Raw genomic sequence first — 21,408 nt, forward strand, 5'->3', positions numbered from 1 at the left:
ACAGATGTGTCTGTCTTGGGCTCCTCCTGGCACCCTTGTTAACAATCCTGGATGAAAAGTTTTCTGCTTACTCCCTGTTTCACAGTCTCTGATTATCTTTCCCACTCTTGTTCTTCTTCTATTCTTTTCTGCTCTTAGTTTTAATCTCTTGTCTCAAACACTTTTTCTCAAATCACCCATTTTCTTTAAAATTCTAAGGTTGTCTCTTCTCTCATCCCGTTGCGTTCCTCCCTACACAGAAGCTCCTTGTCTGCGCACGGGCCCGAAGCACCAATGCTAACTCTCCTCTGGGAGGTCTTGAAGGTGGAGCATGAGAACACAGCCACTGAAAGACTTCACCCCAGCATATCTGCTTTCTGCAGAGAAATTCATGTTTTTGGGGGGGGGAGGGGGATGGGATGTAGGCAAAACATCACAAGATTTGTAAGAATTATAACAACATGAATTCACCTGTACAACTGCCTTTCATGTGAAGAAACACAGTATTTATACTTTAAGGTCCTGTGCCCCGTCTTGAACCTGATTTCTTCTCCTAACAATCAATTCTTTCCTGTCTGATAACAGTGTAATTTCGCCTTGCTTGGTTTTGAGCCCTACAAGCAATAATGTGGAGCATTTATGAGTATTTCATGCATGCACTGGTCCTGGGCATCTTGTGCTGTTATAAGTAACCTATTGTATGTAGTTTCTTCATTTATTTTTCAAGATAATATTGTATAATAGAAGCACATACTTCACTGTTTATTCTCACTTTATTCACGTTTATTTGGGTTCTTTGTAGCTTCGACAGTGCAGAGAATCAGGCTATGAGTACTGATGTGTGTGCCTGCGTATGGTATGTGTTTGTGTGTCTTTGAAATTAAACATGGTTTTGTGTCCTTCCAGATGTTTTACGTTTTAAGGAGTCTGATCTAAACGTTTGATGTTTTTCTGCATTATTTTTATACCAGAGGCATTATGTTTTAAGCTCTGTTTTTACATATATCTAATTTCTGAGTGTGCTCTTGTTTCCATCTCTGTGGGCACATGCAGCTGAAGGACAAAGTTTGACACATCTGGGATCTTCCTCAACTGCTGTACACTTTATTACTATATAGCGTCTCTGAGTGTACTGGGAGATCACTGATTTGGCTACTTTACCTCAAGAGTTTGTTTCACAGATCTATCCTCATTTCTCAAGTGTTGGGTGTCCAGGTGGGCAGCCTGGCCTCCCAGCTTTTATGTCAGTGCTAGGGCTCCTGAGTCCATTCCTCAATCTTGCGTGTCAAGCACTTTATCAACACTGAGCAGTCTTTCCAGCTAGTGACTCATAATGTTGAAGAGGAAGTTAAAGTTTGCTTATTTCTCAGTACTTGTGCATTTACTGCCTTGTGCACATAGATCTTGGGCTGTGACAGTTTGTTCTTTGTCCAGTATAAATAAAGACAAAATGCTTTAATTGTGTATGTCTTCATTAGAATGTGTTATGTTGATGAGACAGTTTTAGAACTATCTTAGCTTTCATTTTCCATTTAATGTCAAGAGACTTAAGGCCTCCTTGAAAAGATAAATCATATACAGAAAATTTTGAGAGTATTAATGTGTATCCATCCAGTAAGAATATATGTGAGTATGCACTTCACCTCAGCTTTGTCTCTCTGAGGAACATATACTATCACAAAGCTTTAAAAATCTCACATGTCCCTTGTCCTATCTCTCCAATAATCACAGTCATAGTATGACATTCACAATTGTGGAAATTTGTCCCAGCTTTAGATGTGTTGAGCCTGCAGGGATCTGGAAGACAATGCATGGCATGTAGATACTTACAGATATAAATAAGTATATATATATATATATATCAATAGTCTGACTAATAATCACAGATGTGAGTGGAGATATGCTGATATTTCCTAATTAACAGTAATGTTATTAATGACATTTTTCTGGCCTGGGAAATTCACTCTAGTAGTGCAGCATAAACTATAAATATCTCACCATTGTATAGTATGGAAAGTGGTGCTGAAGGTCATGTGTATGAAGTGCCATGTGACAGTGCTGAAGAACAATTTCCTAGGTGACTATTATGGTGAATGTCAGACCATCTCAAAGACTTTAGGAATCTGGAACCCCTAGTGCTGGGTGCTTTGGGGCCAGTCCAAAGGCTGGATAACTTGCAGCCTCTATGTGTTCATTGCCATGAGACATGGTGCCAAACAAGTATGCTTGCGATCTGCCTTTGGAGAGTGATGCTCTTGCAAATATGTGAAAATTGTCATAGGTGTTGCCCAAGGAAAAACAAACATATCAGAGATTTTTGGTGAAAAGTATAGTTTTAAACTAGTGCTATAATAGAGCATTAACAACCAGGTGTGCCCAGTGCTCAGCCTAAGGAAGGGCTTAACTCCTGCTTCATCTGTAAAATGTGTCGGCAATATTACTTTACCCAAAACACACAATCAAAATTCAATCAGGTGAGATGATCTACTTTTGCTCCAGTTCCTGGCTCATCAAAGTTTTAACATGGCACATTTTGTGCCTAACTACAAATTGTCTTTAATTTCTGTGGCTATTCATAATCATAAGCCTGAAGGGGGTCTAGTTCTGAATTGTTTTTTTTTTTTTTCAGTCAGTTAGATTTTGAAGAAACAAATTGTGAAACACTTGAACCTAGAACTATGTGTTTTCCCCTTTATTATGACAGGTGTCTCCCATGAAGATGGATGGAGAAAAGGAATGACTAATTGGGGTACAGGTGGAGAAAATCTTTTCTAAAGGTGTGTGTGTGTGTGTGTGTGTGTGTGTGTGTGTGTGTGTGTGTGTGTGTGTCTGTGGTGTAGACGGAAATGTCTGTTTACTCTGTACTTGAAAAGGAAGATTTATTACATTACTTATGTGAAATATTTCTTGAGTGAGCTAAGTTCTACCCTAGCTAATTCTGTCTTCTCACCTACATGCAACAAATGGCTGTTCTTATTTGTGTGAATGGGAAGAGTGGAAACTGGTGAGGCCTGGAAGAATCCACGTGCATGGCCATCCTTTCAAATTTGGCTCCCAGTGGAACTTTAACCCCAGTTCAAACTTCGTGTTTAAAACTACTTTAAACATTCTGTCCTGTTTCAACTAATTCAGCATCTTTTTAGCACTCCAGTGTGTGATGTTGCTCCTTCTCCTTCTCCCCATCCCCCTCTCTCCCTTCTCTCTTGTTTATCACCCATATCAGCCCTTTGTTCTCCTTCCTTTGTTCTAGTTCCTCTCATACCCATTTAGTCCTCCTCTCTTCCCTATCTCTCTATCTCTTTCTCTCTGTTGTTTGAATCCTCACAGGATATACTGCTAATCAAACAGAATACCAAAGCTCATAATTCCATGGGATTTGTTCAGGCTATACATGTATAACATAAAGAGTTTACTTGAGGACACGCGATTGTTTTAAATTGATTGTTGTTGTGGAGTGGCCATAAAAACTGCAAACTCAAAAAAGTTAGAGCCCCTGTATTTGATGAGTGTTAGTATTGAGTTCTGAGTTAACGAAAGGCTTATACAGCCTATATGATTAAAAATATATGACTTGGAAATCTTTGATCTAATTGTATACTGATATTTTACCTTCTGCTTTTCACCACTCAGTGTCTGTAATTCCTTGATATTTCTCATCCTTCTAGATGTTGATTCTATTATAGCATTTCACATTATATCATATTATATCACATTTGGAAGTTCCTTTAATACTGACACCTGTATTCAAAACAACAAACTATAGACAAATGAAAAAAACCCTCTGTAAATCCATAAACAAATTGAAAACATAATAGTTTCCCTGCTATGTTAAAGAAGTTGCATTATGTATCATTATGCATGCTTTGATATCTTGGTTATTGTCCTTTTCTGTTGTTGTTTTTGGTTTTTTGAGACAGGGTTTCTCTGTTAGTCTTGGCTGTCCTGGACTCTCTTTGTAGACCAGGATGGTCTCGAACACACAGAGATCAGCCTGCCTCTGCCTCCCCATGTGCTGGGATTACATGCGTGCCCCACTGCACCTGGCTAATCCATGCTGTCTTGGAGCAGCTCCTTCTCTGTGTTCAGGGAAACTCTAGTGGGGTATGTGGTGTTCTGTGAAGTAAAGCCAAGTGGGATGGGGAAATTTGGCTCAAGTGGAGCAGACTCCATCTTCTATAATGCCTAAGACTTCTTGTTTTGTTTTTTTTTTTTTTTTTTTTGTTTGTTTGTTTTTTCAGACAGAGTTTCTCCCTGTAGCCCTGGTTTCCCTAGACTCACTTTGTAGACCAGTCTGGCCTTGAACTCACAGAGATCCACCTGCCTCTGCCTCCCAAGTATGTCTAAGACTTCTTAGAGCTAAATTTCCTAAGATACACTGGATATTTAGGAGGGGTGCAAAGTATATAGTTTCCACTCGGCTTGATTGGATCAAGGACTTGTCTTTCATTTCTTTTTTAGCAGTCACTATCACGAGAAGAATGTGAGAGGTTGTTGGATTACGTGTCATGTCTGTTTAAACAGTCACCATCTCAAAATCCCAGACAAAGCTTAGCTGAACATGGGAGAACACAGGCAGAATAGTCTTAAATAATGACTTTTCAAAAATGATTCACATAGTAGACCCTTTCTAAGCCAAGTACCCAATTTATTCACGGATTTTGCCTGTACTTTTAGAATCCATGCAGAAAATTTGATCATCCTAGAAGACATAGAACTGCGTTTTGCTAGACTGTGCTATCCTATGTTGCTTTCATAAGTAGAGCTGATTTTGAAAGATTGATTTTATTTTACTTCATATGTATGCATGTTTAGTTTGCATGTTTGTGGAGGTGTCACAAAAGGATATCAAATACCCAGGCAGTGGAGTGACTGATAGTAGTGAGCTGCCACGTGGGTGCTGGGATCCAAACACGGGTCCTCTGCAAGAGCAGCATGTGCCCTTAGCCTCTTGACCCATGTCTCCAGATCTATTAACGGATATTTAAAATGATAATTTTCATTCAAAATATAATTGTACTTAAAAAGAGAGAAATCTTCTCCCCAGCTCCTCCTGTTGTTTCGTCAGAAGTAAATGACGCTAGGTGGGTGCTTCGACTCTTTGTTGCTGTGACAAAATGCTTGGAGAAAACTAAAACAAGGAAAGGTTTATCTCTGCTCATCGTGTCAGAGGTTTTAGTCTGTGTTCTCATGGTTTCATAGTCATAGTGAGGCAAAGCTGCCCCCCGCCCCCGTGCCCCCTGCCCCTGTGCCAGACAAAAAGCAGAAGCAAAGAGGGCAGGCAACTTGGAAAGACACATTCCTTTATGGGTGAGACCTCACTGACTTACTTCTTACCATGAAGCTCCAACTCTTGTAGTTTCTACCAGATGTCTATGTAGTTTAATTAGTGATTGCAGTGACTCTAAGAAGGGTGATATCTAAAACAAAACAAAGCTTGTGTCATTGACGTGCTTATTTCGCTGCATGAAGGTCTACTATAAGTAAAGTGAATTGGCTAAAACGGATCTGGCAAAACACATGCTTAGGTCTTAGGAAACATGGACTGAAAGGATGACTATTGCTGTTCTATTGTGTGGATGTATGATCACATCTTCATGATGGTTGTGCTCTCAACTCTTGGACACTTCCGTGGTTCCGTACTTAGACCATTTGTCCTTAAATGGCTGGAGGCCTTTAAAACTACTTCCTATTGTATGTAAGGATGAGCTCAGTGGTTTCTAAGTTGCTTCTCGGTTTCATGAGGAAGATCTATCACATATGAAGGCACAGGCTTACTTCCCCTCATCTCTGAGAGAGGAATGCTTTCTGTCTCTCATCTATGCCTACATATAGTACAGAGACACACAGTATATTGGTAGCATACATTGTCAAGGTGTCTTTAAATCTTATGTTCAGCTTGGTACTCTTTTAAAACAAAACAAATAAATAAATGACCACAGTAACAAAATGCTCACCTTATCTTCATAGTGCACTGGCAACTGAGCACTCTCTGTGAAGGATGCTATCTTCATAGCATGCATCCATTAGCGTTACCATGCTATACTGTATGTACTCTGTATGTGCCCCGCGTTATCAAGTGGATTAGCACGTGTTGGCCCTGATTTCTTATAGGGAAACAGCCGTCTATAGCCAGTTACATTAGTGGATTGAATGAATAATTGAAATGTCCTTTATTTGTTTTACGCCGGACTGTAAATATAGTAACTGCAATACATAAAAATTAAACTACTTTTAAGAAACAAAGAAAAATTTCAGCAAATGCCAGAAAGAAAGCCAAATCCACAAAGTCAGACACTGGCTATTTTGGTTATTAGTGGAAATTGAGAGGGCATAGAATGTGCTATTTCACTTTATACCTATCTTGTTAAGTAGATTCGTTCATATGTTGCCATAAGCTATTCTTTTTTAACTTAACACTATGATTGGTTCTTTGCCCAAGGACCAGCGATATATTTTAAGTTTAACCAAGAACTAAAGGATAAATAAAGTGATGCCTGCTCACATGCAAACTAGTGGGCCAGTATAATTTGTAGGTAAGTCAGATTAATTGGTTTAAATCAACAGTTTTCACTTAGACGTTTTTTGTTTTCTTTGAGAAAAATTAGGAAAACCAGGTGTGTGTATATGTTAATGAATTTTACTATTATTTGTTTTTGAAATGAGAGTTATTCCTCTCTGAATTTGATACTCCATGATATGTATTTATTATTTAGTTAGCTTATTTTGTGAAAATAATGTAAGTTTTCATGTTTTCAGAGTTTTTTTAGCCAGACTTATAGCATAATACCTTTGGAGACAAAAATAATTTTTTCATAATTTTCTTCAAAAATAAAATATTCTATTAATTTTTAGTATACATATATGCTCTCCTTTAACATTGACTAATGCTTTTGCAATTATGTACTTAAAATACAGAAAACAAAGTAGGGTGAAATAATAGCCTAATGTTTGATCTAGCCTCACAACTTACTGAATGAGGATATGTAAAGGGTGTGCATTTTATGTCAGAATGAGTTCAGGTGAGTTTTGTTGTCCAGATAATTATTAATAGATTCTGTGTTTGGATTATTTTGGTCTGAATTAATAAATTTATTTGATAGGAGATGTTTGAAGATGATGACCTATAAATCTCCAAAAGACTTAAGATGTCCAAAATTACTTTTAACGATTTGGGAATGTTGAAGCTTCAGAGTTCAAATTAAAAAGAAATGGATAGCAAAGGGCCGGATTTGACATAGAGCTTATGGAGTTGGAAGCCTTTTTTTATTTTTTATTTTTCTTAAAAAAAAAGTGATCTGCCATTGAAGTCTTGCCCTAGAATCTGAAGAAATAGAAAACATTTAAACTTTTTTAGCAATTCCTGGGTTTGAGAGTTGCATAAACAGTGTCTCTTGCGTTTTATAGTTCACTTAAGCAGTTTGATTTTGATCTGTATATATGGAGTAGACAGGATTCAAGTGGTTTCCACCCCCCAAACCAATGAGCAGACACATATGTTCCTTAAAGAAGAAACTTCCTGTGTTCATATGGAAGCTATCTAGTTTGCTATAGGTCTAAAGCTTGACCTCCCTTTTATTTTGCTATCAGTTGCTTAATTCTTTAGATTCTTTGTGGGAGACTTTTGATCAAAAGAAACATTTTATTTTTCTTTTTATCCTTTAATTTTTCATAAAAGCTACCAGAAATGTGTAATTAATAACTTTGTACTTTATGCTAATGATATATGCAAGTATGGTATAAAACGTCTTCTTATTAAGGATTAGACCATGATGACTTCTCTTTTGTGTTTAACTTTGATTTCAAGCACTTGAAAGTTTTATTATCTGGAAAAAAAAGAATAAGTCATCTGGAATTATATATTATGAAAATAAGTTCTGCTCCTTGTAGTACAAGACATACTCAACAGCATTCCAGGGTGAGGTGAGATTACACAATCTAACCCTCTCAATTTTTGTCATGTTGTTGAGAATATATATATATATATATATATATATGTGCATATGTCTGTGTGTGTACATTTATATATATTAATATATATGCAGGGTCATGCATGAAGTAGTATTTAGAGAGCTACTCAAAGAGAAGGTCCTTTATAATCATTTCACTTGATTTTTTAAGCATTTCTTTCTCTTTCAAGTTAATGATAAAGGGTACACTAAAATCGTGCTTGTTGTGTTGGCTCATGCTGCAGCTGAATGGTGAGGGAAGGCAATCACTGAGTGAAGGGAGAGAGAGGGAGAGAGAGAGAGAGAGAGAGAGAGAGAGAGAGAGAGAGAGAGAGAGAGAGAGAGAGAGAGTTGGTTTAGGACCCAGTGAGTTCTTAATGGTTTTGTATGTCATCATGTTTAAAAGAAATTGGACACAGGTGAAATTAAAACACAGGTACCAGGGTTGTTACAGTCACGGAGTTGGGGAGAACTGAAAACTAAGTAAATTCTTTCATTGTACAGAGAAAAGGCTCAGAAAACAGGAGCGGCATACTTTAAACCTTATCAGTGCTGTCAGTCACATCAACCACTGGACATGTGACTTCCCATTCTACCTTCTCTTGTTTTTACTCTCTTCTTTGAGGCCAAGGAAGTACAAAGAACACACACTTTACATCCCTTACTTTCAAAGAGTTTCACATTCAGTGATAACCAAGCCGAGTTTTCATCGCACTGAATGTGAATTTAGTTTCTTTCGAATTGCTCTAAAAATTGATTTGTCTGGTCAGGCATTTTGATTACTGATGGCAAGGATAGTTAGATTATGAACATTTCACAAGAGTATGAGTGCATATATTTATGCACATAAATACCGACATATAGATATGTTTCCATATGTGTATTTAAATGTGTATCAAGATACATGAAATAGAACGGAGTCATTATTGGTGAATTCACATTCTCCAGATAACCCGAGGCTTAAGTTTCCTATTTCTGTAAAAGAGCCACCTTGAAAAAAACGACTCCTTGTTCCACAATTCTTCTATATATTTAAAGTTTTTAATCAGTGAACTAAAGAGCATTATGGCTCTAATGTTAAAACTTACAGCACGACTTAAGTGGTATTGTAACACAATGCCTTGTTCTATTATTTTTAAATACATGTGAACTCTAAGAGTGCTTTTAATTTTACTGTTCTAGTTTAAAATGAAGTGAAATTAGTTGAGGGTAGAACGTAGAATTTTTGCAACAGAGACACTTATGTATTAGATCATACTGGGCATACAGTTTAAATATATTGGCAGTCAGGTTAGATGGTATAATTAAGGGTGATTTGTGTTTGTGTATATGAAAAGTGGAATATATATATATGTATATATGTATATATATATATATATTGCTTCTGTCAAGTAGTTCATGTCTCAATTATGGTGATGCCTTAAATTAACAATTTTGATTCTTTCTGTCCATTCTTTTCTTTTAGCATCATTGTCTAAAAATCTGCTTTATACTGGATTTACTTTAACAAACATTTTGAATTTATTTCTTCTTTTTGTTTAACAAAAGAATATTTTTATGGAGTACAATGAGCAATACTAAAGTAAAACAGTCATAACTGATGACTGACTTTCATTCATGTGATTGTGTATTTTAATGGCTTCCAAATTTTCTCTAGAAAAATCATGGCTGGTATAAATAAATTTAGATCCCCTTTCCAACTCGAATTGGTAAGTAAGACAGTGCTCAGGGTTGAGAGAGTTTCAGAGGTTGAATAGTCTCACCAAGATTTCAATCTGTTGGAAGAATGACTTCTTGTGCCATAATATTTTATATTGTGTTCCTTCCTTGGCTGTATTATTAAAACCCAGAAAGAAAAAATTCTGTCTTACATCTTCCTGGGCTTTTATAAGATATTTTTACCAGCCCAGGATGCTGGTATTTTGAGGTATTTTAGGTGTGACACATACAAGCCTGTGTACATTATTTAGGAAGAGAATCTTTTTCTCAGTGTTGTTTGTTTTCTAGATGTACAGTTCAGATCTCCAAATGTCTTCGTGTTCTGCTAAGACAATTTAGCTTCCTGATAGCTGACAAATAGAATCAATACTTGTAGAAAGCACTCTAAAGCCACCCACGTGCCTTATGAAGTCAATGCTGGGTCCGATTTTACAAGTATGTGGTCTATTTTTTTTTTTTTTTCAAGGGAAAATGTTCACTGGAAAAGTTCTTGGCACACAGTGAAACATCGTGCAATCTGTTATTTGTCTTAGAGATAATAACTGGCGGGTGGCTCTAGCCTTGTGCTATCTAACTTATGACTTGAGAGGGGAGTTTCTTCCACTCAAAAAGTATTGCAAATGTGCTTATATTTACATAATATGTCATTCTGAAAAATTACGATAGTATAATTCTAGCAAAATTTTTTCTATGCTACTTCAAAGTATACTCAAATAAATTAACCACATTTTTTAAAAAACAGAGACTACCCCCCACAGCACAATATAAAACCCAAATGACCTCTCTGATTCTTCTTTGAAGTTTTAGATGTTTAGCCTTCTTTGCGATGTATATTATTAAGGCCTCTGTTGTGCATAAGGCATCAGTGAGTCATATGCTTTCTGAAGGTCTGCTCCTGGGTGAATAAAGGAACTAAAAATTGGGAAGATAGTAATTCAATTAAAATAATTTTTTTCTCAGGAACTCGTGACGCTGGTGGAGTCATTTTTAACCTTTGACCCACTACATTTCTCATGATAAGATAAATCAGCAGAGATCTAAAATGGTTTCTTTCTTCTGAAGAATGATTACCTTTTTCAATATGAATATATTTAGATCAATTCACTTTTAAGTATTTTATCTTAGTTCCCCTGTCAGTTTTCCAATCATCTTGACATTAATATATGGGCATAAACCATTCACTTTTCATTTTGATAGATGGGTAAGCTTAATGAATCAGATTTCTACAGCCATTCTGCCTTTCATACAGAATTTTCTACAGTTTTGAGCAACCCCATTCATGTTATTTCAGTTAGTCATTGTTAGAATGTAGGTATGCTATACATAAACATTGATAACTAATGTTAGGGTTTTTAAGCCCTTGACCAAAGAAGGACTAAATTGCAGTAGATACATATGAAATGATGTGTAATGCAGGGAAAAAACTCAGAATTCTAGAAGGAGAGGGAAGATGTGAGTCTAAAACTAATATCTTTTTATGTGTAGGAACACTTGATATTATGACCTAGAGCATCCCATCTTCTAGGTCAAGTTTAAATATAAGTGCATAAATACATACACATTCATATAAAGGTATAAATACTTAGCATGCGCTTGTAAATTTGTAAATGTACACAAATGCATGCGCACGTGCATGCTCACACACACGCACACACACACACATGCATGTCTCTTGACAGCTTGGTCCAGAACTCCTGGTCTCAACTGCTCCTCTTTCAGCACCTGGAATTGGTGGGACTACAAGCACATGCCACTACTTCTGACGTAGAACAGCATTTTCTTTTTTTTTACACTTATAGTATACTTACACTTCTTAGGTTGTGTTTTTTCCTTTTTCCTTCAAATAGTTTCCCCTTAGATAGTTACCATGAAAATTGCCTGATAATCTTTCATATGTTCTCCAAACACTAACAGAGCCTCATTTTACAGTAAATATAGGTTTCCTAAAAAGCTGTCAATAAAAACAACGTTGAAGTTCAAATATTTCAAAAGCATATTTAACCTGTCTCGAGTTACAAAGAAGGCTTCTATCTTATTTTGCTTGATGTTCTTATGGACTGGCAAGGAAAGGTAGACATTCCTCCTCCTTCCTACAGGCCAGTGCTGCCCCCTCACTAACATTTTGTCTTGAGTCTTCACTCTTTTATCCTATTTTTGTTACTCCATGATGAGCTTATCTGGAAGTTTGATAAGGGATGCTGTTTGTGCATAAGGAGAGGATTTAAAGTGCTGTTCTACCGTCTTCGACATTAGCTACTGACGTGAAACATCACCTCATCAAGGATGGCTTACACATCTAGTATATTATCTTGTTCAGTGATTCCTATCCCAGCAATCCGTGTAACTTGGGGTGTTCAGAAGCAATGGTCCTACATGTCTTTCCAGCTAGTATGGTCCTGAAGCCCGCTGAGGAATTACAGAGGAAAACAGCTCTGTCATGCCATTAATTTGGATTTTTGATAGTTGTGGTATAACTTACTCTATTAAACTGGTCCTCACAGCAGAACCTGCTAATAATAAAGGAAGCTTCTTCTGTTAGAAAGTAGCAGGTGGAATTTTTAGAGAGATAGTGAGTGGTTGGTGGCTTAGGTAACACTGGAATTTTTTGTCAACCTAGAGCTTAGGAGAACAAAGGCCATATAGCCCCATTCTCAACTGGCCTTTGCTAATATGGTCTCTAGTTTGTAGGAGACTATTTATTTCTCAGTATTATTATAGTTTTGTCACTAAATTCCTGTACAGGGATTTATCACTTACCTCTAAGTTTGATCTTAGACCCTGATGTTACTAAGGCACAGACGATAGAGCCGGGGTGGGAAGAAACTCACCAGAAATGGCTAAGATCTTGTCTTTTCAGCCTTAGTATGACAGTGACGTGTATCGACTTTCATACTGTTCTCCAGGTGAGAAGGCACGACTTAGCTTATTTCCACATCCTCCTGTAGAATCATAGTGACACCCAACTTGCCACTGCTCTGCATGCCGGGTCCTACTCCCCACTTCCAAGATGCTATTGTTGGTGGGGCAAAGCAGAAATGTTCATGATTCTCTTTCCTGGTAGTAAGTGGGCAGTTTTCCCTCTGTTCATAACATGCCTGTCTGTGTCTTTCTGCCTTGAATTTATGTCTTTGAAATTATATTCCTATCAGTGTAACGCTGTCAAAATCTAACTTAGTATGTATGCACATATATACATGTGTTTTTCATGGAAATAAGCATGCAATGTGTATTTTGTAAAGTTCAACATGTATATATATGTCCTATAAACATAGCATATATAAAATCTACAACAGATGCATATGCTTCTCATTGCCCATAATTGAAAATAAGGAAATTAAGCAAAATAGGATGGGTGGGATGACTAACATTATGGATATGAGTCTTTTAATATTCATAGCATACTTTAAAAGACTAGATCAGCCAACCTCTGTCTTAAACATGTCCAAATATCAATGGTTTTCTTTTGTCTGTTTGCGTCTCTCTCTTGCTTATTCTTTTCCTACTTGAAGCTATATTTCCTCCCCGGAGGAACTGTTTTATTTTGCACTTAAAAGACCCTGTGTTGACTAAATAAACCATCCCAGATTGAGTCACCTGTGCATAATCTTCAAATAACCATGTACCTCTGCTTTCCCTATGTGTCCACAGATATGGTCCGGAAAAAGAACCCCCCTCTGAGAAACGTTGCTAGTGAAGGCGAGGGTCAAACCCTGGAGCCAACAGCTACAGAAGGCAAAGTATCTGGAAAGAACAAAGAATTTTCTGCAGATCCGATGTCAGAAAATACAGATCCGAGTGATGCGGCCGACCTGAACAGGAAGGAGGAACACAGCGTGCATGGCCAAGAGCCATCTTCCAGCAGTAAGAAGGACTTGCAAATCTCAGGCCTGAGTGAGAAGGCTGGCTTCAATTATGAAAGCCCCAGTAAGGGAGGAAACGTTGCCTCCTTTCCACATGATGAGGTAACAGACAGAAATATGTTGGCTTTCTCATCTCCAGCTGCTGGGGGAGTATGCGAGCCCTTGAAGTCTCCTCAAAGAGCAGAGGCAGATGACCCTCAAGATATGGCCTACACCCCATCAGGGGAGTCATTGGAGACAAAGGAAGAGCAAAAAATGTCACCAAAGGCTACCGAGGAAACAGGGCCAGTGCAGAGTGGTCAAGCCAATTGTCAAGGTTTGAGTCCAGTTTCCGTGGCCTCAAAAAACCCACAAGTGCCTTCAGATGGGGGTGTCAGACTGAGTAAACCCAAAACTGACTTACTGGTGAATGACAACCCAGACCCGGCACCTCTGTCTCCAGAGCTTCAGGACTTTAAATGCAATATCTGTGGATATGGTTACTATGGCAATGACCCCACAGATCTGATTAAGCACTTCCGAAAGTATCACTTAGGACTGCATAATCGCACCAGGCAGGATGCTGAGCTGGACAGCAAAATCCTTGCCCTTCACAACATGGTGCAGTTCAGCCATTCCAAAGACTTCCAGAAGGTCAACCGCTCTGTGCTTTCTGGTGTGCTGCAGGATATCAGCTCATCAAGGCCTGCTTTACTAAATGGGACCTATGATGTGCAGGTTTGTGCTTTCTCTTGTGATTTCTAGGAGGAGGGAGAAAGTAATTAGTGATGAAACATGAATTTGTACCTTCATGTTCAGAGTGAGGTCCCAAGAACAGATGCATAGCTTTGGGCCCTATAGAAATGATGTTTATATTTCATTGCTACTCCTTTCAAATGTGTATTCATAGTAGCCTTTAACTTCTCATTGTGTAAAAAAATGGATAAAATTTCCAGTGGATTTGGAAATGTCTTTTCTTGGAGTCAGCTAAGGTTCATGTCTCTTGACCTATGTCATGGTAGTTAGATATTTCAGCCTTCGAGTGATTGTGGAGATCTCTGATTGCACAACCTGGCATTTCATTGCCTTGTTCTACTTTCACATTATCAGGTGTTTCCTCTAATCTTCCTCCTGGGCTAATCTTTCTTGTATTTTCAATTAGTATTTGATTTTATAGTTAGTCTAATTAGAGTTGGGTCATACCGATAGTGTCAGAGGCCGAGTCTTGGAAAGTCAAAATAATTACGAATGAAAATTGAAAAGAACATTTTACATTGACTAAAAAACCTCAATGAGATTGTAAGTAACAAGGAGCCAATGCTGATTTTGAGGCAAGCCAATAAAGCAATCCCTCCTCCGTTTAAGGAAAATGATAATAATTCATGAAATGTTTACACTTTTGTTGAAACCCATACACTGTTTTCAGCTATCTTTCTGCCCTCAATTGAAAACATAAATTATATGAAAAAAAATCCTAAAGTATAATAATTCTAATTTGAAAGAAACTTGGAAAGAAATTCTGTATTTAATTTTAATTTAAGTTTGGCCATTTTGGCTTAGTTGATACTCATGGCCAGTCCAGCAAAGAGTATTAAGTTTTGTCACATTATATATATTGCTATTGTATTACTAGGCAAGGAAGGTCACAAAGCATGTGATGGTTAATATTAACCTTATTTATGAATTATTAGAAGTACCATAGAGCTAATGAATTCCCACAGTACTTGTTTACCCTGGGAAGTCCCCTGACAGTCATCTTTGTCATCTTCCTAGCCACAGGACCTCATTTCTACACTTTTCTATGGACTGGCATCAATTAAGAAAGATTTAGAAAGATATTACAGAGGATAAGAATACTGTCTTTTACAATATTACTAAGAAGGGCCAGGATGGAAAACTCAGGGTCCTTTCACTGTCAGAATGGCCATCACCATCTGAAAGGAGATACGGAGAAAATGGAACAAGCCAGTTTCATCTTTAAAATTTCTACCTTCTCAGTGAATTTCTACAAATAGAATTATTTCCGTGGAGCAGCGAATTAAAGCAACATAGTTATTATGCATGAAAGCTGCGTGCTTTGAACTCCTGTCTTATTAAAGATCATTTCACTGTCTTATGTCAGATACACTTCGCTGTCAAACTCTGATTTGGAAAGCAAATAACGTGTTTTAGATAAAAGGGTTGGAAGTGCATAATGTCAGTATGCGAAACGGTGTTTTATAATTAGCAAGTAATATGATGTTAATACCTGGATTTCCGGCAGTTTCAGTTTGTTCACTCTGGGGAGGACTTCTGAGGGAAGCTGATCCTTGCTGTCAGGAAGGCTCTAAAAAGATTACTAAGGCCTAGGGTTTGGAAGAATTCAGATTTTAAAACACACTTCCATTTCCCCCCAATAGTTATGTGTTAGGTTCTTGGTTATTTATAGTAAAGTTTATGTTTGGGTGGAACACTTTTCCTGGGCAGTGATTTTAGAAATGAAACAGATGTGGGAGCTATCTGAGTTTGGAAATAAAACAGCTGATCGTGGGCTTCGCTGTGTGCTGAGTCCCTGCTATGCATGCCGGGAAGAAGAAAAGTGATAGGAAGCCAGAGGCAGGAAGGTGATCTCGTTAGCATTAGTTATTTTCTTCTTCAGTTGAAGATAACTTATATGGCAGTCCGTAGAATAAAATGACCCCATGGGGAAAGTAGGTGATTTTCTCAAGGCAGTGGATGGGTTTAGGGGCCAAATCTAGAGAGATTTAACTTTATTTTGTGATTAGAACACCAAGAACACTATGGACCGGTGGTGATTTTAAACATATAGTACATTCATACCTCATATTGATGCAGAAACATGTCCACAGATAAATGACTTTTTTGTTTCCATGCGGGACCACATGCCCAACAGACTCTCCTTACACGTACTCAACAATAAAGGCATGTTTGACATCTCTTTTTGCCCTCACCTATTTGTGCTGCTGAAATTCTCTTACACGAGTTCTTTCTTTGGGCACTTGAACTGTTTTGACTACAATCTGCCTGAGATAAAATAATTTCCTTAATACAGAGGTGTACACACACACAGACACATACACATACATACACACACATATATATATACATATATATATGTATATATATATACTGGTTGTTATAAGTTAATGGCTTGTGTATATTCTGATGAAATAATTTTTCTAGATACCAGTATTTTGAATAATTTCAGCAATCATTTACTGAACTACACTATTTAAGTCAACTGCAGAAAAGATGTAATATTCCTTAATCTTTTTCAATTAAACTGTCTTTTACTGAACATTCAGAGCAGCTGGCAGTTAATGATAGATTTATGACACTTTAGACCAAGAAAAGGGAACAGAGGAAAGAACTCAGAGGACTCTGTGGCTTGGGTCTATAGTTTGTCTTGAGATGAATGGTCTTATGTAAATGAAACCAACTTGACTGCAAATACAACCTAGCTAGCTTGGAAGATAGAGTAACGTAAACAGTCTTAGATTTTGAAACACACACTATAAACCTAAAATATATGTTATCTGGAGGAACATTTGAAAATTCAATAGCAGAGATATTCTATCACAATATCCACTTCTATGTAAATGATATTCCAAACAATTTGCCCGGTAGATATAGAACCAAGAATAGGTGGAGGCCAACAGCAACAGCCACTGTTAGACCACAGGATTGTGTTTTGGTCAGAGGAATTCATGAGATCCTTTACTGTACACCTTGCAGTTGTATGCATATCCCTGTGAACAGAAAAGAGATCATCTTCTTAAGGAAAGGCAGAAAGAAAACAAAGAAAGAAAAAAGAAAGAAAATGACCCCCTTAAATATAAACTAAAAACAATGGAATCCAAACCACACCAAAAATAAACAACAACAACCAAAAGGAAAAGCCATTATCTAAAGGCTAGCTCTGAGCTATTTGATTGGCTAAGGTTGCTAGTTTTCCAATGTTTTGTCCCCTCTCTGTGTTTTATCAGTGTTTTTTTCCTTCCATATTTGAAAATAATAGATATGGCATGATTGGCAAGCCTCCTGTCATTTTTACTATCTGCATTCAGCCTTTGAGGCTCGCAAGTAGACCAATAATAGGACAAGAGATTGAGTTCTTTAAAAAGTAATTACAGCCTCTTTCTTTTTAATCTGCTTTATTATGCTTATATTTAAACCTTCTCTGAATGGAGACCTGCATTAACAACGCCGACTCTGCTGTTTCATTAGGACTTAATGTGCTGTGCATTAGGGCGTTTGCATCATCTTTATGGGGGAGCTTTTAGCTCTCAGATCAAGTTATAAAATTAGGAGTCCTGTCAAGTTGTGCTTCCCACGGGAAAGTGTTTACACTATCCCAAGCTGATAAAAGCTCAAGACGCACACCAGCCTTTCCATATTAGCAGATCTTTTCTGTTGTTCTGCATCACTCAGGACTCCAGGAAAGTAGCTACTGGATTCCATCCGGGACCTCTATTTTGACCTTTAGTGAAATCCCAAGTTTCCTAGAAGGATCCCTTTGTTAACTTCCCAGGGACTCTTTTCTGTTAGAATAAGGAGTACTAGGTTTCTGTTTCATAACTATTTTTTTAATCACAGCTGTACAATATGCAGTGTTAGAGACAGGAAGGGAAGATTGTACTGATAGGAAACTATCGATTGTTTTTATATGTTCAACACATTTAACTATGGGAGCTGTATATGTCTTTAATGTGTAGTATATTCAGTTGAACATGGAAATTACAGTTTTGATTAAAATAGTAAAAAAAAAAAAAAAAAAAAGAAACAAACAAGCAAGCACAAAAACCTGGGAACATTAATCTCATTGTGGTTTATTTTGATTTGTCTTGAATTTTACTTCCAAATATTTACTTTTTGCTTTGCAGTTTCCTTTGATCTGGCGTATACGGGAAGTTGTAGATCTTAGCAGGTTCTGTTTCTTTGTTGTTCTAACTTGGGAACTATTGCATTTTAGAAAAACTAGTGAATGAGACTTTAATCAATTCAGACTGTGTATGGAATACAGAATGTTTGGCATATGAATCCAGACTTATTTTCAGGGCTGTATCTCTTTAACAAGTAATAAAGTGTGCAAAATAAAACATATGCTCACCCCAAGGCCATAAAGCAAAGCAAAGTGCTGGCATTTGCCAGGTTATTTTCATCAGTGGAGATGGCTAAGCTGGACAATGTGACCCCCCAGGAGGAGAAGTTTGACCATCCTAACTAATCCATTTACCTGCATGGCAGTTAAAGCCCATTTGGCTCTGTTAACATGAGAGTGGTATGTTAACTGTCTATTCCTCTTTGATTTTTGTTCTGTTTGTTATCATTTAAAGAATGTGTATCATTTTCTAGAATATCAGTGTTTCTCTCAAGGCAGAATGTTTAGAATAAAAAACCATAATTATCAGCACATCCAATCAAATTTAGACTCATTCAACTCTTAATAAAAGTTTTATCTCCCAAATGGCCTGCTCTGCTAAGTGTATCAAGCCGGTAGACTATTGAGTGCTTTTCATTCTTTGGGTCATTGTAATTACAGCAACTTGCAGCTGTTGAAAGCACAGATATACAGCAAGTGCCCCGAGTGTAGGAAAGTTTGAAGAGAAAGAGCAGCATCATTTCATTTTCTGATTTTCTTTGTTCTGAGAATCATTCAACCAAACGTATATGACTTCTTATTAATCTCGTGACTTCAAATCTTAAGAAATATTTTATGCATTGTTTTCAGGCCCCCAAAACTTGTTTGATTTTTATTGAATGGCCAGTGCAGCATTTATACTTTTCAGTATTTTTAAGCTGATCTGGTGTTCTTTCATCATCTTTCGGTTTACATAATAAATATTGCACATAGCTTTCCTCTCCCAGTTTTAGAGTTATATTTGATAATAGCCAGCATTTATTAAGGGCTCCTTATGTGCTGATGTGCCTCTGACTTCTTTATGTGTATTAATCAGCTCATCTTCATGAAAACCCTTGAAGTAGACACTGCCATTATATCCATTAGAAGGGAAAGAGGAAACAGGTATAGAGGGATTAAAGTACCATGCCCACAAGCAGAGAGTTGCATAACTAGGGTCGATAGGACGTAAACCATGATAGACAGGCTCCAGAAGCCTGGCCTCATAACTACTCTACTGCACTGCATCCTCAAAGGGAAATTGCGTTTACTGCAAATAGAAAAAAGTGGGAGACAAGCCCAATAGCTCATGAGATATTGGATCCCCACGCTGAATCATTTTAAATGTGCAGAAATCTGTGATCTCCTTGAGACTATCTGTTATCTAATGCATGCAACACGATGCCGACTTATTGGAATTTACTAGGCTTATAATTGAAATCGCTGAAAAGAAAATTAAATGTGTTGATTTGTCTCTTTTTTGATTACTGTAATTCATTTTCACTGATTCTCTTGCTACAGAAACTAGTTCTGACAGAGTGAGTACAGGACAAATTTTGCCTTACTCAATTAAGATTGCATTGTTATCCCCAAATTAAAGGATGTTTCTTGCATGCGTTTGATTTCTTTCATAGTCTCCTCATTTACAGGTCTTTGTTTTAAGAATTTAAGATCTGATGGATGGTGTGAGAGCTGTCGTCTTCAGTTGGTATGTCCATGAAGAGTAACATTACAAGGATGCTCCCACCCTTTTGTGTTCTCCTCAGCTGTGTAATTACTCCTTTATTTTCTGCCTACATTGAGAGCAGTGATGGGTTTGGAGGCAGAAAACATATCAAAATAACTTTAGACGGTTTAATTTGAGTATGCTGCATACCTTAGCCATGCTGGGAGCTTTGTGATTTCACTAGATGCTGAAAGTGAGAAATTTGTGGGGTGCAGTGAGGAGCTTAAGGATTGAAATTTCTTACCTGCCCAGCATCCCTCCTTTCACTTTGAGATAACCTGTAGAAGTTAACTTTAGAGATTACCCAGACTCTTTCATGTGTTCAGTAATATGGGAAGCCAACAACAAGTTTGTTCAAAGACTTGTTTTCCAGCTATTGGCCAGCCTGGAGATCCCATTGTCACTCCGAACCAATATATGTAAACCCAAAGTTATTAGAATTTCTTTTGCCATGTTTTGTGCACAGTTCCATTTTGGTAAGTCAAGGCTGGGATCTTGGCCCTGCTCTGGTCTTTTGTGACCTTATTCCAAACAGTTGAGAGGTTGTTCCACTTTTCTTTATTCTTACACTGTGTAAAGTTAATTATCGAGTGCATATGGTATCTGTGTTATGTTGTGTGTTTGCATGTTGTGTGTGTGGTGTGGTGTATGTGTGTGTATGTGGTGTGGTGTGTATGTGTGCATGCTGTGTTTGCTGTGTTGCATTTTGTGTGATATTTATGTATGTGGTGTGTATGTGTGGTGAGTTCTGTGTAGTGTGTGTATTTGGTGTGTGTGTGTGTGTGTATAGTATGTGTATATATGGTGTGGCATCCTGTGTGGTGTGATGGTGTGGTGGTTTGTGTTCATGTGTGCGTATAGTGAAGATCAGAGGACCACTTTCAGAAGTTGGTTCTTGTTTTCCAGCTTGTTCAGGCAGGATCTCTCTTGTTTCTGTTGCTGTACTATCTACTCTGGACTAGCTGGCCCGAGTGTCTGGGCAATTCTCCTGTCTCAGACCCCCACCTCACCATAGGGGTGCTGGGATTGCAGGTGTGTTTTATCACACCTAGCTTCTGATAGGATAAACCTGGGGAACCAGGCTTGCGATGCATGGGCTTCTACCAGCTGCACCAGCTCCCCTGCCCTGTATTGCTTTCTTTTATTCTTTTCTTTTCGTTCATTTCTTCTTTCTACTCTCCTCTTACAGCTCATCCTTGTTGTCTTCCTTCTTCCCTTTCATTTTGTTGAATTAACTCTCTGTTCTGCCTTTCTTCCTCTCTGCTCTTTGGTCTTTTAGGTTCCCTTTTCCCCTGGAAA

The 21,408-nt window shown here is 37.6% G+C and overlaps 1 protein-coding gene across 10 annotated transcripts in view; it reads left to right on the top strand.

The window, feature by feature from the left end:
• The window catches only part of Trps1 (transcriptional repressor GATA binding 1), a 233,547-nt gene that overhangs the window by 31,311 nt on the left and 180,828 nt on the right, over window positions 1–21,408 (top strand). For 9 of the 10 annotated variants that reach the window (XM_051159701.1, XM_051159700.1, XM_051159699.1 and 6 more), the window contains exon 2: window positions 13,293–14,221. In XM_051159701.1, coding sequence (XP_051015658.1) covers window positions 13,295–14,221 — 927 coding nt within the window. In that variant the 5' untranslated portion in view covers window positions 13,293–13,294. Of the gene's footprint in view, window positions 1–2,706; window positions 2,757–13,292; window positions 14,222–21,408 lie in introns of those variants that run through there. The other variant, XM_051159702.1, reaches the window with a different exon arrangement.

The sequence above is a fragment of the Acomys russatus genome, chromosome 17 (genome assembly GCF_903995435.1).
Source record: "Acomys russatus chromosome 17, mAcoRus1.1, whole genome shotgun sequence".
Lineage (NCBI taxonomy): Eukaryota > Metazoa > Chordata > Mammalia > Rodentia > Muridae > Acomys > Acomys russatus.